This window comes from Xiphophorus couchianus, chromosome 6, assembly GCF_001444195.1.
Source record: "Xiphophorus couchianus chromosome 6, X_couchianus-1.0, whole genome shotgun sequence".
Taxonomy (NCBI): Eukaryota; Metazoa; Chordata; class Actinopteri; order Cyprinodontiformes; family Poeciliidae; genus Xiphophorus; species Xiphophorus couchianus.
Window position 1 is genome coordinate 13,514,012 of NC_040233.1, and position 17,410 is coordinate 13,531,421.

Consider the following 17,410-nt stretch of genomic DNA (forward strand, 5'->3'; position numbering starts at 1 on the left):
ATAAAGTGAACTGTAAAACAAATTTCACCTATAAATCTGTCAGTTGTGAACAGCCTGAGTATGGATGGATTCCAAATGAAGCTGTAATGCTGTGTTAAAAATGAGAAAAAGCTGTGTGATGATGCTGATGGAAAACCCCCTTTGCTTGGCTTGTGATTCACACAGGCAGAGTGACATGACATGACTGACTGCATTACATTTACAGGATCTTTGTCTCCATCAGTGGTCCTAATACTGCAAGTTTATAGAGAAGTTCTCCTTTTAGGACTTGATTTCTAGCAAAAGAAGTGGCAGGAATTTTTATTGTGGTACATGTTTCTTTGATTTTAGAAAAGTGCCTCCCTACAGAAAGGAGTAGGATAGAACAGAATATATTGTATTGATCCCAAAGGGGAAGATGCTTATAATTGATAATACTTATAACTTAGGAAAAGAGACAAAAGAGACACAATAGTTCAAATTCAGTCATATGGAATAAAATGCTACCTTTTTATAAAGGTTTTTTATGTTATGTAAGAAGGTCTAACTTCTACTCACTCACTCAAAAATGAAGTTTAAAGAGAATTTAAGGAACATTCAAATCAGCAAGAAAAGTTTTTGTCATCACAGGCGTCCAAAATCACTCAGGCATGAAAAGTGGAGGTTACACAATAATAATGAGTATGAAGCCCCTAAAGGCCCAAATAATTGATTTCCACTCATTCATAGTCTGCAGAATTTGTTAATGACTTGCACTACTGAATCTATAATCCAAGCCAATCGATGACACTCATTTATCTTGAGTCATATACAAACTCTGTATTCAACAAGTTAAGCAATTCAATTAAAAGATTGACTTAAGGTTTATGCTCCATCACTAAAATGGGAACTACTATAACACATTGTTCAGAAGCTATGAGGATAGATAAAACTATTCAAAGCAAAAATAATGATCAAATAATATTTAGGTTTAAACTGCTATTATAGAGAGAAAGGCAAAGGGAGTTGAAAAAGTGGAATGGCACCCATAGGACCCGTGGAACATTCACAGCAGTGCTCATCCATCTCCAGGACATGGGAAAGAAAGCTGGCTGTGGCATGACAAACAGAGCAAACCTGAAAGAGAATTCTGCTCTACATGCAGGCCACCCTTGAACATATGTGACATCCATGCAAAAAGACCTACAAACAATCACAGGCATGCCTATGACTCAATTCTCAGCCTCCTTAATCACACCTCAAATTACAGTAACACCCACAGCGACCCCACTGGTCTAATTGGAATGGGGGCTCATGCTAGAAGGGTCACATTTTTCTTTAGCTGGCTTTTGTCATGTGGAGACAGTTAATCTGTTTTCTTAACAGCCTGACTTCCCCATTGACTAATGTTCAGGCCCACTGCTGTGCCTTATTAAAGCACAATACATTCCAATGACACACTCAATCTAGTCTTTTGTTTTGTCCACAGGGCCGTCAGTAACTTTGTGTCTGTTGTGGACATGCACATGGTTGAGCATGGACTATGTATAGAAAATGCTCTTATACAAATCTCACTCATGTAACTGTATACCGTTTTAGATCTTGTATTAGACTTTATTTCCATTTAACCCTCTGATGCGTAAGTGAGTCTTTTTTGACCCAATGAGGTCATCTTTTTGCAATATCTTTGTAATTAAAAGTTTTTATCACTTCATATTCCAGGCATCCCTCAAAAAATGTTACTGATATCATGCAATTCAAATTTTTAATTGACCTTTTATACATTTTAAGAAATATAATGTTTTATATCACTACCCCTTTCTTCCGTGAGTGGGTCATAATTGACCCGCATTAATTTCCTATGGAATTTAATGGGAATCTTTGCTTCTTACCAACTGTGATTGTCAGGAACACATTATTTTGTGAACCATACACACTGAGTCCTAAGTGTTACCCCTGAATAATAATATTTTACACAGCAAAAGTATTACATATACTTTTTACATATAAGTATTATCTTTATTTTTTACCTCAAAAATGTGTGTGTGTGTGTGTGTCAATCATGAGTACTGTGACAGTGTTATTGTCACAAATCAACATATTAGCCTTCTTCAAAGTTAGCCAACACTAGTTATCTGACCAACTAGCTAACATTACTGCTTATACTTTATTGTGCATGTGTATTATTTGTGGGGGGGTGCGTGCGTGCGTGCGTCTCTGTGTGTGTCTGACACCCTGGATAAGAAAACCAAGAGAGAGAGAGAATGTGTTGAATGACATGCAAAACCTGTTGATCAATGTGTTCAAGGTTTGTTCTTTTATCATCTGAATAATTAAAATAAACATGTATAGCCATATAAATGAATGCCTTAATAAATGAGCCAGAAAAGAATAGAGTGCCTTCTCCGGATTGGGGAGGATGTCCTGCCCCAAGTGGAGGAGTTTAAGTATCTCGGGCTCTTGTTCACCAATGAGGGAAAAATGGAGCAGGAGATCGACAGACGGATTGGTGCAGCGTCTGCAGTGAAGCGGCCGCTGTCCTAGTCTGTCGTGGTGAAGAGAGAGCTGAACCAAAAAGCGAAGCGCTTGATTTACCTGTCAATCTAAGTTCCTACCCTTATCTATGGTCATGAGCTTTGGGTCATGACTGAAAGAACGAGGTCACAGATACAAGAGGCTGAAATGGGTTTTCCCTGCAGGGTGTCTGGGCTCTCCCTTAAAGATAGGGTGAGGAGCTTGGATATCCACGAGGGACTCAGAGTAGAGCTGCTGCTCCTTCACGTCGAGAAGAGCATCTGGTCAGGATGCCTCCTGGACGCCTCCCTGTTGAGGTGTTCTGGGCACATTCCACCGGGAGGAGGCCCCGGGGAAGACCCAGGACACGCTGGAGGGACTATGTTTCTTGGCTGGCCTGGGAACGCCTTGGGATTCCGCTGGAGGAGATGGAACAAGTGGCTGGGGAGAGGGAAGTCTGGGCCTCCTTACTTAGGCTGCTACCCCCACAATCCAACCCCAGATAAGCGGAAGAAAATGGATGGATGGATAAATAAATGCACACACGTACATGCACACCCCCTCACATGCATGATACACATAGCATAATAGAATACAGACAGTAATTTTAACTAGTTTGGTTACCCACCTAGTTTCAAGAAAGGTGCTCTTTCGCACACGCCCCATGCCCACACACACATAATGGATGTTGACTTTGTCCATTATTGACATTTCATCATTGCTGTTGTAAAATTGCTGTTGTTGTCATTTTGTTTCAAAAATGTTCTACAAATTGTCACAATTGTTCCACAAATTGTTCTAAAAATGCTTAAAAAAGTGAAAAATGAAAATATTTTAAACATGAAATAATTCTTGCGTGAAATAAAACACAGTAGAAAGTATTATACAAAACAATATTTTGAATCAAAATGACAAAAGTAGCAAAAAACACATTGATTGTAACCCAGGTCAGAAAAGACCCACTCACGGAAGACTGTATAGTCAGTCACTCACGCATCAGAGCGTTGATTTGGTAATAAATTCTGTTTGGCCTCATTGATTATTATGAAACACGGCAGATTATGACCCCTGATCAAATCAAAGTAAATTTAAATTCTGGTGAAGATATTATTTATTGGAACCAAATAGCTACATTTCCTAATTATGTACCCTTAGTTAGAATTGAGAAAGTTGCATTGTTTTTCAAAGCAATGTAACTTAATGTAACCTAAACTGATGCAGAGCCAATGAGAAAAATTATGTGACAAACAAGCTGAACATGAAAAGACCAGAATTGTAAAGGTGCAAAAATTAAAAGGGGTGAAATAACCAACACCTTTTTTCCTTATGTGGCTCGCCCATCACAGCAGTTGTCAAGTCAGTAACCATGCATTTGAAATTTTTGACAACCACATACTATTTGTCATATATTCTATTGGAAAAAAAATCCATCCAGAGTATTTGTCAAGAGCAAGATGTAAGAACTATGAGAGAGAGCAGTTTTCTGGTTTGTGACCACATAAAACTGTTCAAGACCTGGCTATGTTACCACAGTGAATCAGAGGACAATACTAAAACAGACAGGATAGACAACTCTATGTGCACAGCTTCAAACTTTAGGCAATTTAGCATGGCCAATCAACCTGACACTCATTTGAAACTTGAACCCAAGTCTTTTTGCAGCAATGCAACGCTACTAAAATCTGCATCACATCCCATTAGATGGGATGCACCTAATGATTCACATTTTCATACCATGCTTCTTGATTTTATGTTTCTGCTTTGTCCTTTGTGTGTCAGTTTATTGAACCCACTTGCGCCTTGTTCTGATGATCTACGCGCCTCACCTGGTTGCTGTAGCACTTAAGCTCTTCACAGCTTCTGCCTCATTACCAGATTATTGACTGCAAGAGTGAGTCAGAAATCCAGGCTTTTTTTCCATGTCCCTGCTTGGTCTCCAAGTTTCTGACCTAATTCATGTCCTCGTGTTTTTTTTTCCCTGTTTTGACAAGCCCATGACTGACTTCTGCAAGCTTTCTGATAACTGGATCATGACTCATGCCCCAAACACAGACCTCCGGGATTTGCTTGCCCCATTGGATGAGTTTTCCAATATCTAATTCTCTCTGAATGATCATTGCCTGATTATTCGCGCCACTATTGGATTGTGGACTGTGGAAGGTTTGTTGTGTCCTTCATGTTCACAGGCAGAAAAACCCCCAAACTACATAGAGTTTTTGAAAGAAAACAAAAACATCTAAAATGCCGGCTTACTCCACACACCCAAATATTTTTAAGTCACTTTGTCACTTGGAGCTCCCAAACTTTCAGCCTTTTTCTAAAAACAGTCCTTCCTTTTCTGAATATGAGACATGTTTGCCCTGCCCTTTCAGTCTTCTTTTCTCTGTAAATAGTAAAGATAGTCCCTTAAAATGTGAATCTTTCTCAGCAAGTGATTGAAAATGGTCTGAGCCAACTGCTCAGTCCTCTGGCCAGTGTTATGATAGGTAAAGTCTGTTTCTATTTTTCTTTCATAAGAGGAAGAATAAGTCGGGGATCCTGTAGGATATTCAAGTATTGCAAAGCTGAATAACTGCTCATATTTGATGTAGTCTATCTAGAATGACTTTCTGGAGGCAGTAATCAGCAAAGGACAAGATGACTGGTACAATATGAAGCCTTTTCCATTTACTGACATACATGTTTGCATGGTACAGACTGTCTGACCTTTACAGGAACAAACTGATGGGGAAAAACCATTATTTAGCTCTAAGAGGTTGAATCACAAGTAGACATAACATTAAAAGAAAAGAAAAAAAAAACAACAACATAGAAAATGCCAGGATAACATGTTGTGCATGACTATGCATGATAATGACAAACTGTTTTTTAGAGATTTAATCCAAGTCATAGCTGAAAATCATCTTGATGTTTTTTCAACAGAGTTTATTTGAATTAAGATGAGGGTCACAAATTTACTTAACCTAATGCTAGCCACTAGACAAAAATGACAGATCAACAACTGAATATGCTGCCTTTGTTACCCTGTTGTAAGATTTGATGAAGCTCTGCAGCAGGAAATGGATACATCTGATGACTGAAAGTCAAGAGGGAGAGCTGTGGTTAGGAGGTGCCACAGGACTCTTCACCCAATTGTCTATCTTTGACAAGCTATTTCTAGTGCCGTCTCGTCTCCATTGCCTCTTTCATCCAGCCCAAGCTTGTCACTGTGATCCCAGTGCTGAAAAGGTAAGACAATCTGGAGGTATGGGGTGAAGGGTGGTAGATGAGTTCCTGGGGTGGAAAGTGGGCTACTCTGTTTTCACATTGCTTAAGCAAGGATCATCCACTGGAAAAAAAAAAAAAGTTATGCTCTCAAAGCTCAGTTTATAGTCTGTGGTGTGACATCTCTAACATTGAATGAAACTAATTCAACTAACATTGAATTAGTTTTAGATCTTATCCTTTTGAAAAGAGCCAAATTGTACACTGTCTTGCTCTCCTTCCTTCTCTCTGCATGTGAAGATGTTTTGTGTGAAAGTGGCTGCAAGGACTGAAGCGCTGATGTATGGCATCGTTTAAAATAGCCCAGACAGACATCTAAGCAGCTGTGACCTCAGATCCCCCAAACTCTCAGTTAAACTTATTGACCACTCTGGTTCTCAAACGTAAGTGTCTCCATATTCCACAACATTGTTCGAGATAACCTCAGAAAAAAGTGAAATTAATTGATATTGCCAACTTATTGATATACTGTATATAAGTTGTATACATACTGTATATATGTATTGTTATTATTACTATTGCTCCTGCTCCCCCATTGTAGACTTTGACTGTGCTATAGAAAATGTTTTTAGCTCATTGGTTGTCAATGATCTAAATGAGTAGAAATACATAACATATTGGAAACAGATGTATCCCCCCACCTCCTAAAAAAAGTTTAAGAAAAGGTAACCAGCACTGAAACAACACAGTCGAGTTGCCGTTATGTGTTCTAAGCTTGGATAACTGGGATTTGGGGAAATCAAATACTGCTAACAGGCAAACCTCCCTTCAGGAGCAGCCATTAGGTCATTCATAACCAATTCAGTCAATGCTGCTGTCATCATGACTAGCTTTGACAGTGCCAGAACTATTAATGACTTCTGCACTAACACAGTCTTGGTGAAAACACAGCCTGGTATGTTTAGCAAAATTTCCCCTTGGTGCAACTGGTGAAGGACAGAATAAAATAGCTTGTCCTAATTGAACTCTCATAACCTTTAATCTTCCTCAGCACTGACATCAGGAAGTTTGATTCATGTCATTAGATGTAACACCCTGCTCAATGCAGCTTAAAATGTGCTGCATAGATGTAATGGTTACCTCAGTGGGATGTCTTCTTAAGCAGTATAGGATGAATTCATATATTTTGATTCTGCAAAACTTAAGCAAATGATTTTCAGGAGTATGATAAGAATAAGTTACAGTGATATGAATTGTTAAAAAGCCTAAAGTGGTAAAAGTGTTTGAACATATAAAATATTAAGGTGCAAAATAACTTGGTGGAGACTTTCTAAGGCAACCAGTTGATTAAACAGTTGCATAAAAGCCCTTATATTTATAATTTATCTATGTCGAGTGTAGTCTATTTCAACAGTGCATACAGAATATTAGGAAGGATTAGAAAAAAAATGGGTGTGGATGTGTATTGGAGTTGCTGTTCCAAAAAAAAAGACATCAAAGAAAATCTATGTGGTTTGTGAGTTGTAACCTTTAAGAAGAGACTAGCCAAAAGAGCAGAGCACTTTTAATAGAGCTCAACTACATTGTATCTTAATGATACAAAAATGACAATTGGAAACACAAAGCAAAGGATGAAAACTATATACATTTATACACATGTGATTGCATGAAACAGCAAGGAACAAACAGATGGATTTACTGCTGCTTTGAAATAAAACTTATTGTGGTTAGAGCACACAAAATGTTACACGTTCAACTTTTGAAAACTTAGAGAGTCCCAATTATTTTCACTTTGTTCCAATTTGACCTCATTATGTAAATGCAGAGATGTTATAAATATACACTTCAGATTTGCATTGTCAGGTAGGATGCCATTTCTAGTCCACCTCAGATAGCTACAGCTGGAACTAGAAATTTACATACATTGTATAAAATGATACATCATTTTTTTCACTCTCTAACTAGGTCAGTTATGATGAGCAAAATAATTTTAATTAGCTAAATGCTGGAATATTTTCACAAAACTTTGCATTACCTGAAATGTAAAGGTTTGCATGTACTAAGATTCTAAAAAGTTAATTTATGACATCTGAGGAAACAGAGGCACACCTGTGGATGTATTTTAAGGCATTATCTGAAACATAATCTTAAAAATATTTTATTGATCCCAAAGTGAAATTAAATAATTAGGTTAAATTATATCTAATTTAAAATTGTTAATATGTATGCGCTTATGCGCTGCAGGTAAGTATTTGATTTAAACCTTATTACTCTGTGTCAGTGCCAGTCAATGCATCAATTTTGTCCGTATAAAAGGAAAACAGGCATTAAAAGAAATTCCAATCTTTACACAATTTGTGCCCCCCCCCCCCCCCCCCTCCCTACAAAGTGTGTTGGCACTTTGTAGTGTGCCAACACAGTATGATCAAAACACATTTTCAATTGTTGGAATTTGTGGGAAAATAGAAGAGGAGGGGGTCATGTAAATTGTAGAGATACTGCATTGTTTTCTGATTCCACAGTATCTGCTTGCAGACGAGCAGAAAAAGGAAATATAATTTCAGCAATGGAAATTTTAAAGGAGAAAGGTAAAAAAAAAAGGCACAGTATTTCAAACTGAGGCTTTGCCAGAAAGGGACATGACAGTCTTAAAATTTTTGCATTTCATACGTGCAATAATGTGCAATTCATCAAGCAAACACACAAACCAGGATGCACAATAAATATTAGTAGAGCCAACATTATGTAACCTTTGCTGAAAAATTTAAAACTCCCCATTCTTTAATTACTTCATGTGGTAAATTATGGATATTTTCCCTTTTATTTTTGACATTGAAACAATTTTGACTTTTGTAGAGCTGACAAGCATAGCTCATTCATGAAAGAAAACAAATTAACATTCCATTCAGCTCATGTCATACATTAACTCAAACCTCTGTACCTATATACAATTGCTTGCTACAGTATTCACACCTAGTTTGTCTGCACAATATGTTCAGCCGTGCAAAGGAGCTTGTGATGTACCTGTGAACTCATTACACTCTAATCCCTGCAAGGTACACAGTCATTAGAGCATGTCAAATCTGCTGTTTTGGGCCAGACACCTGGGATGGATCTATTGATTTTTCATGCATTCCTTAATTCCTAAGAAAAAATTAGTTACATTTATAAAAGAACAAAATTCTTCCACCAGGACGGCATTAGTACAGTGCTGTGAAAAGGTTCATAGCTTAGATGATAAGTAAAATCAGCGGTAGAAAAAGAAGACATCTGCTACATGTTACTTGATTTATGTTTGTAGCTAAGTGTTTAAACGTTCTTAAGAATGATTCAACCCCATTCTGAATAACAAAGGTTAGGTCTGTGCAAGTGAAGCAAGAGCTGCAGCCCTCCTTTATAATAACATCTATAACCAAACAGTATAGCGGAAAGCGCAAGGTCAACCTTTATAATCATTCACAATAAAGATCCTGTGGGACAAGACCCTGCATTTTCCCACTCATTACCTATTTACAGGCTCCCACACTGTTGTCCACACACTGACCCACTCTTCATTTCTGTGTCACCCTTAGTGACGTCTATCTGTGCAGGATGATGACGAGAGTAAGGAACATATTGGTGATATGTTTATGATATGAATGTCATGTAAGTTCCTGAAGGGGCAAGGATGAGGAGGGATTTTTTTTTTTTTAGATAGTCCTGTCATCAGATCAACAACCACTTCAAAAAAAGTTCAGCAAAAAGCAGAGCAAGGCACCACGGTTGCTGCCAGCTTGTAGGTGGTGACCCGCCGACCACCTTCACCGCAGGAGGCTTGGGGGGGCCTTCTTGAGTGTTGTCACCTTCAGGCGGTCCTCCATCGGATGTCTGCCCATTGATATCATCTGTATGTGACACAAAAAAGATATTAGACTTCAATAATGTAAAGAGATAATTCTGAATCTTTGAAAAAGGACAGTGAATTCTTTGTTCATTATGAATCCAGGTTAGTTAAGGTGAAAGCTGAGGGCCTATGACCAAAGTGGGCTTCTCCCATCTTAAAACAGCTCCAATCTCAAACAAAGTTTAAGTTAATGTCATTATGTGAACCTTGAACTTCAGGGCACATTTGCATATATATATATATATATATATATATATATATATATATATATATATATATATATATATATATATATATATATATACTGTATATACGTATACAAGTACAATAAATGATCCTCACATGTGAAACATGGACAGAGAGTAGAACAGCTGAGTAATTAAGATAAAGGCTAGGATTAAATAAGTGTTCACTTCTTCCTACTCCTTTTCAAACAGAAAAGAATTGGTAAACAAATTATTTTGGTCTTGATAATGTATGCACATGTTTTCTCTACTGATTGCTTGTTTACTTGTTTTTAAAAACTTGTTTGAATAATAAATCTAAATCAAATCAAGTCATCGTGTAATGCTGGTGTCAGTGAATGCTATTTTACAGATTTTTACATAGCCTTACCCTCTTAGATATTTAACTCTCCCGTGGTCTTAAGAGATGGAGTCATTTATACCCCACTGTTTTTTACTGTGTGCATGGTCCAGCAGGGTTGCACTGACCCTGTGTGCGCTTTTTTTGTGTGTGGTTTTGGAAACTGACAGTCAGACAGAACAACCTCCCACTTTCCCTCTGTCCAACTGTGACATTTGCTGTGGGAGGCTTAACAGAACAGAAAATGTTTTACATTACTACAACCTTTGTGTTCATCCGCATTTTGTGTACAAAATGGCATAATGTAAATGGCAGTTTGAAGGCTAACAAAATAGTATTCATATGACTTGCATAATGTCTATGAGATTGGAATCGATTCAAGATGAAATGGGAAGCTTTCAGTCATAAGCTCAAAGCTGTTGGCCTTAGCCGTCAGGTCCATCTAATCTAGGTTTCTGCTAAATGAAGACTCCAACAGAATTATCTACTGCTTGTAAGACAATAAGTGAGTATAAATGTCTTACAGCCTCTCACTTCTAAGTACAGAGAAAATGCCTTGATGTCTTTTTACCTTCATGGACTATATACAGTATATTCATATAAACTCAGACACAAAACTTTCCCGCTGACATCAGTGAAATCTCAGCTGTTACACTTTCATCCTCATATGTCAGTGTCATCTGTCTTTATTCTTCTTTCCCGTCTAGCTGATGACAACTTGGAAATGGATTCCTCCTATTCATTGCCCATCTCTCTCACCAGTCCTCAGTATAAATTCCAGCTTGACCCAACTCAACGCTGCTAGGAAACACAAGTGCACTGGAGGCAGTGTAACAGTCTCAGCACAGTAGGATCACACACACCCATAGATAGAAAGATGAGAGGGATCTTTTTTAATGTCTCAGTGTGAGGTGCTCCCGTAAGCCTTGTGTAAGTGTAAAAAAAAGATCAGAATCAACATAACAAAAGATGCATTAATAAATTGGTTGCAGATGTGGCTAAAGATTTAAAGACGTGGAACGTGAAATGTACATTCTGTACATGAAATGTACATGTACATCTGTACAGCCCTACATTTGTACAAATGTACATCTCTGTAAAGAGAAGTATTTTGTTATTTGTTCTAAAACAGGCACATTCAGCAGTTATTTAAATTGCAGTCTTTCAACCAGGACAAGGCTTTTACACTGTTCCAAAGTAGGACAATGTATGATAAGGTAATCCAATATGTTCATGAAATACAAAGAATTCTTTTGCAAAACAAGGATTCTAAATCTCTTATTTTTAAAGTAAAAGAGAAAACACATTCCTTTTCTTGAATGTCCAATGATTTATTTTTTCTTTCCTTCAAGTATCTTTGAATTTACATTCTTTGGTTGGGCTGAGCAGAAATAACTCATCTCTAACCATGCTCCTGGGTTTCTGTGGATCCCTCTGTGAACAGGGCATGGCAGGGCTTTGGAGAGTGGAGTGTTTCATGTGCCAGTGATTTTTGTTGTTCTGGTAGACAATAGACAAAGACATCATTTATCCCAAGTCAGATTGCTGTTATTGCGTAATGGCAGTGGGGTGTATGTCATGGCAGAGATGTCAGAAAACTGAGTTTTAATGAAACAAGTCAACTTGCATCTCCACAGGCCAGTTGAATGAAAGATTAATGAAACAGATTATTTCAAATGCAAGTTACAACACAGTTTGAGAGAATTGCCAAATAGTGTCATATTGTAGGCTCTTGGCACTTTAAATGATGTCTTCATCCGTCCACCCCGTGTGAAGGTACAGTACCTAATCCTTACAAACAGATACAATTGACAGTTGTGCTTAAGGAGCTATATACAGTAACCAAAGTTCTAAAGATTTATAAATATGTCAATGTGAACTTTCTGAAGATGCACTTGTGAAAATGTTGATGACATGTTTTTAGTTTTTCTTCCATGATTTAACACATCTGATCCAGATGAACGCAGTTCAGCAAAAGACTTAATCAGCAATCATTTGAAATCAGGCGTGTTGAAAGAGGAAAACACCTAAAACATGAAGGGCTGAATGCTTTGACAGCCAGAGTTGGGAAACAATGTTCAATATGATTTTACTTAACTGTAATAATTTGATTATTTATTCCTAAATATGAACTGGACCCAATTCTCTTGCAAAGTACCATACGATAATTCATTGTGGTTTAGCACTATTTAAATATAACTTTTTACTGAATCCAGCGCTCATTCAGTAAAATGAGCACTAGATTTGTTCTAATTGCTTGGGCTTTCAAAACCAATAAATTCTCAGTTTGAACAAACTTGCAAAACATTTGTAAGACTTTAGCTTCATTGAGTTTCTTACTCACTCTTGTCACATTTTAGAAATAAAAACCTATCAAAAACACCTGTACTGAAATATTGTGTCACAATATTCGATAATACTGAGCAATTGTTGAACATGGTAAAAACCTGAAAAAACAAACTGGACTGAAGCAGCTTAGAACACAAAGCAATCCAAGATGAAAACGTAATGTGGTTTTGTTGTCATAATCAAACAATGTTAGCAGATAAGCCATTCTTTATAAGCTGGCTCATGTGTAAATCCGCCAAATATGAAGGGGGAAAAGCACAAAAGATCAAGGAAGACAGAAAAACATCGGGTGGGAGGGAGCGGGGAGGAAAGCAGTTGGCCTTTTAAGTAGAAGAAGGATGGATATCCTTCATCATTCATATCAAGACAGATGGATTCAATCACTTTACATCAGATCACAGCTATGCAGGGGCACAAGGACATGTGTCTTCCACTAGATTGTCAATTACTAAAAGACAAATGTCATTTAAGTAATAAAAGTGTTACACAATGAATAACAATAAAAACTAATAAAAGAAGGTCAGAACTAATAAATTAGATTGGACAATATATAGTATAAGAAATGCTAGCTTTATATTGCTATTTAGACCTAAAGTAAACTAAAAATGACAATTGTGTAACTTTACAACTGACTATTCAATATCAGCTCTGATAAAAACATACAGCTTTGTTGACCTATGTGTTGGCAAAGTGTGTGAGAATTGGTTCATAGTGTCCTTTGTCACTAATGCTTTCCCAGATGGGGTAGCTTGTGTGTTTAGAGAAACAATTTCCCAGTGGGCAGGGAGACAGTTGCCTGTAGCAAGCCTGACTATAACAATAGAGTAGCTCTGGCCAAGAGACAAGGTAAATACAAATACAGGATGGAACAAAAGAAAGAAATAAGTATTGATCATCATTTGAGAACATTTTAAATAAGAAAATTTCTTATTTTTATTGTCATCTTTGTTGCTTTCTAAACAGTTTCTTTAAAATATTTGTAATGCTATGTTGGCTACATACAAAGCATTGCAAAAATTGGTAAAATATACTGCTTCTGATCTCAACACAATATTCTCTTCAATGTATAATTTATCTCAGTTACAAGTATTCCCAGATGAATAGGCATAATGTCTTCCTAATTGTTCAGTTTAGCTGCCTGTAGTAGTATTTATGAGACAAACTGGCTCAACTCTGAATCATGGTCATTGATCAATCCAAGTATATGTATTTGTTTCTGGTGTTTTGTAGAAAACAAGCAAAGAAAAACAACAGTCTGGCAATAATGTAACTATGTTGCATAAAAATTACAATGTGCATTTCTCATTTGTTTAAACTTGAATAATATTTAGATTATCTTGTTTAGAGAGGAGAAAGTCTTGAAAGGTTACTGGTTTAAGCTTAGTTTCTCTCAACTCACAAAATACAACATATGACTATTCTTTACTCATCCGCTTTTAAAAGAAGGTAATGTTCCTCCTTTGCACCTTTCCTACTTTCTGTTTAAATTGGTGTCAAGTAAAAATGTATCTGCTGTCGTACAAAGGAAGTTCTGAAAATTAAAAAAACGTAAACATGTCACTTATCTCTGTCTTAAACTGATTTTGTCTAAATCATCAGTGTCCTTAGATCTGACACAAATAATAAACATAAATACCATACAAAGGTGGATTTATTTTAACACTGATCCAGCTATGTGATGGTTCAGTAATCCATAAAGGAAGAAATCTTCCTAGAAAACAAAGTTAAACCTGTAGGTGTGCCATGTGTTTGACCCTGTGCATGCCTGCACATGAATCCTAGGTGAACCTTAACTGTGCTCCATGAAGGAAATATGCTGCTGTGCACTCAGACTTATCACACCTTCACACTATGTGACTTTGAGTTGACAAAGCAGCTTTTCCAGACTGAAAACATACTTGTAGTAACTACAAATATTATAATCTTTGTTGTTATAAGCATATTTTTTTCAATACCAATGAATGGAATTTACTCAGAATATCTTAATAGCACCTGTCCATATTTAAGTGTAGCCTTCTGTGGAGCATTACATTTGAAACGTTCACAAAGTTGAATATGCCTATATTTAACTTTGACATTTTTATAATATCTTTAAAGCACCTCTGCTCTGCTTTCTGTGTGCAATTATAGGACGGCTGAAAGCAGAGGATAGATTGATCCCGTATTAAATTTGTGTTGTGGAAGTTGATGGAATCAGTATCTTGCTTCTCATCATGCCTTATGTCTGTTCCTTCCTCTCTCTGTCTTGGCTCCCACAGCTGCCTTGACCTTGCATTGCCCCTCCCTGTTGAGCAGTTCATGGGTGGCGGATGCAGTGGTTGGGGACTTTAAAGCAGCTTGTGAGTCTGGCTTTTGACAAGGCCACCAAGTCTGCTGCATGGTGAGCTTTCATTAACACCAGTGACTTCTGACACAGCTTTTACTCCTCACAGAGCCAGCCACATAAATTTAAGCAAGCACAAAACAGGGAGATTTATGAAGCTCATGCATGTACATAAGAATACATGCCAATATACTCTCTGATGCATGATGTGGATAATAGCTTTTCATCCTGATATATACTGCCGGTACGGTATTATATTGATTGGAAGAAGTTAAACGAAAATTGCTTTGAATAAGATTTTTCTAAAAAAAAATAAATAAAAAAAATGTGGGTTTTTAAATTTATGGGCTAAATAAATAAAGGTAATGTAGCAATGAAGAAAATGCTACATCCTCTTACAAAGTGATACTTATATCATTATAAGTGCCCACTAAAACAGGTTGTAAAAGTCTGAAACTACAATTCCACTCTGGCAAATCTTATCCAAACAGTGTATTGTTATTTAGTGAAACAACAAGGGCAATTTTTGAACCTGTCTTTTTAAATCTTAAATCTTGAGATCATTCCACCCACTGTTGTTGTAATTCTTGCGCATACATGCATATTCTGGAGGAGAAAAGAAACAACAAAAATAATAATTTCTCCTAATGTCATATTTTGAGAGGGTTTTGTCTTTGAATTCTGTTACAATGATTTAGAGGTTACCCTGACCTGTAGTTATGCTGCTATGCACTACTAGAGGACTTACTGAACTGCTATTTTCTCATAATCCTCTCTATTTATGCTTTATCTGTGCTTGTTGTTATTAATTTTCTGCTGTCTCTCAATTTATTTTTGTGATGGAAACTACACCTGGTCTCGTGTCACAGTGCTTAGCTGTGACTCCTTCCTTGAAGGAGCCATCTGGATGGGCTATTGCTGTCAATAACTTAATTTCACTCTCCACAGATCACACACTTGGATTTGTCTTTCTGTGTTTGACTGCTTTGCATCCCACAGATTGAATTGCTGCCTCAGAACGTACCTGAATAGATTTGTGAAAAGAGACATTATATAAACAAAATTATCTGTAATCACTCATCACACACTTAATGTGTGTGATGAGTGGAGCAGATTAATATTCTTTACATTGACAGTTTGACAAGTTCTATAACACAAATATTGATATTATATAACAGTACCCCAAGAAAATAAAATTATAGTGATAAGACACAGAAAAGACATTACCTTTTCCTCTAACCAATAATTGTAGTTCAAAGGTTGCTTGAATTATTTAAACAGGTTGTGTGAACTAAAAGAGGTTTAATGTTACAGATATTGTTTGAGTCTAAATAAAAGCAAGCACTGGTCAACTTTAAAAACCTTTTAAAAAGGACATCCATGGGTACCTAGTGTTTTCTAGGATAGGTCTTAGAAGACTGCTGTGTCTTTCAGTGTTTAGTGAATCAGATTCTGTTCACAGAAAGAAAGCGAAGTCTCGTTGTCACCATGTCACATGAGTATATATCTTTCCAAGAACTCATACAGTGTCTTTTTATTGTCTTTCATTGTAATATTAAAAATGTATGTGGATGATGTAAAGTGGAGAGGAGTGCAAGATGAATTTACAGACAATTATTGCTCATCTAGGTTGCTGTTGTTCATAGCTGACATTTTATGCCACTGTTATTTAGTTTTGAAAAACAAACAATGACACTCACACACACATAACTTCTGCAGATGTTTTGTTGAATACTGTAACTCTGTACATTTCAAACAGTAAAAACAAGACAGCTACTGCCTACCTAGTGGGAAACATATAGGAGCTAAGGAGTTCCAAGTACTGGGAGTCCGGTGGAACATACATCTTAGGCAGGATCTACCATAGCAACCAGCAATACAGTGTGACAACTCCAGAGTAGTAGAGGTCACACTAAAGCAATCTGTCAGGACTATTGCACTTCCTGGACAGAATAAAATGTACACCCTTAACACAAACAAAAACACCCCTGCATAAAATAAATTGGCATGTGGGCCTCAGGGAACACAGTAACCTGGACTACTTATAGTGACAGATATGCAAGATAATTTGGAAACCTTCAAAGAAAACAACCTATTTATACACATCAATTTAATGTACAACACAACTTTTCAGTCTCATATGCAAATGCACGCACACATACGCACAAATCACCACAGGAACGTACAAGTAATACACACTACACCTGTGTACACTCAGACACCAGATGCCTCATTGCACTGGCAGGTGTCAGGTTGTCCTTGCAGACAGACAAGCGTGAAGGATGCAGAAATAAACTCGCATTCATTCTGTTTTACTCTGTCTTTTACCATCTTACATTTGCATTCACACATCATCATCATTCATTACAGTCAAGCGGAAGTGTATATATGCAGACAGAATTCAAGAGATACTGTCTGTTTTTTCTTTGCTATACTAACCTCAAATCCAGAGAGTCTCAAAATATATGACTTTCCCTAAATGTATGCCTGCAATCTTCATGTTTTACTGCATACATGTTGGTTTGTTTTATAACATCAATAAAGTTGCTTATAGTATTATCAATGTCAACTGCATACACCATGTACATTTTCTA

General features: G+C 36.9%; 1 protein-coding gene across 2 annotated transcripts in view; it reads right to left on the minus strand.

The window, feature by feature from the left end:
* Positions 1-7,223: 7,223 nt before the first annotated feature.
* gpc5c (glypican 5c) overlaps positions 7,224-17,410 on the minus strand; it is a 98,489-nt gene continuing 88,302 nt past the window's right edge. For both annotated transcript variants that reach the window (XM_028021277.1, XM_028021276.1), the window contains one exon: positions 7,224-9,560. In XM_028021277.1, the coding sequence (XP_027877078.1) occupies positions 9,382-9,560 (179 nt within the window). In that variant the 3' untranslated portion in view covers positions 7,224-9,381. The remainder of the gene's footprint in view (positions 9,561-17,410) is intronic.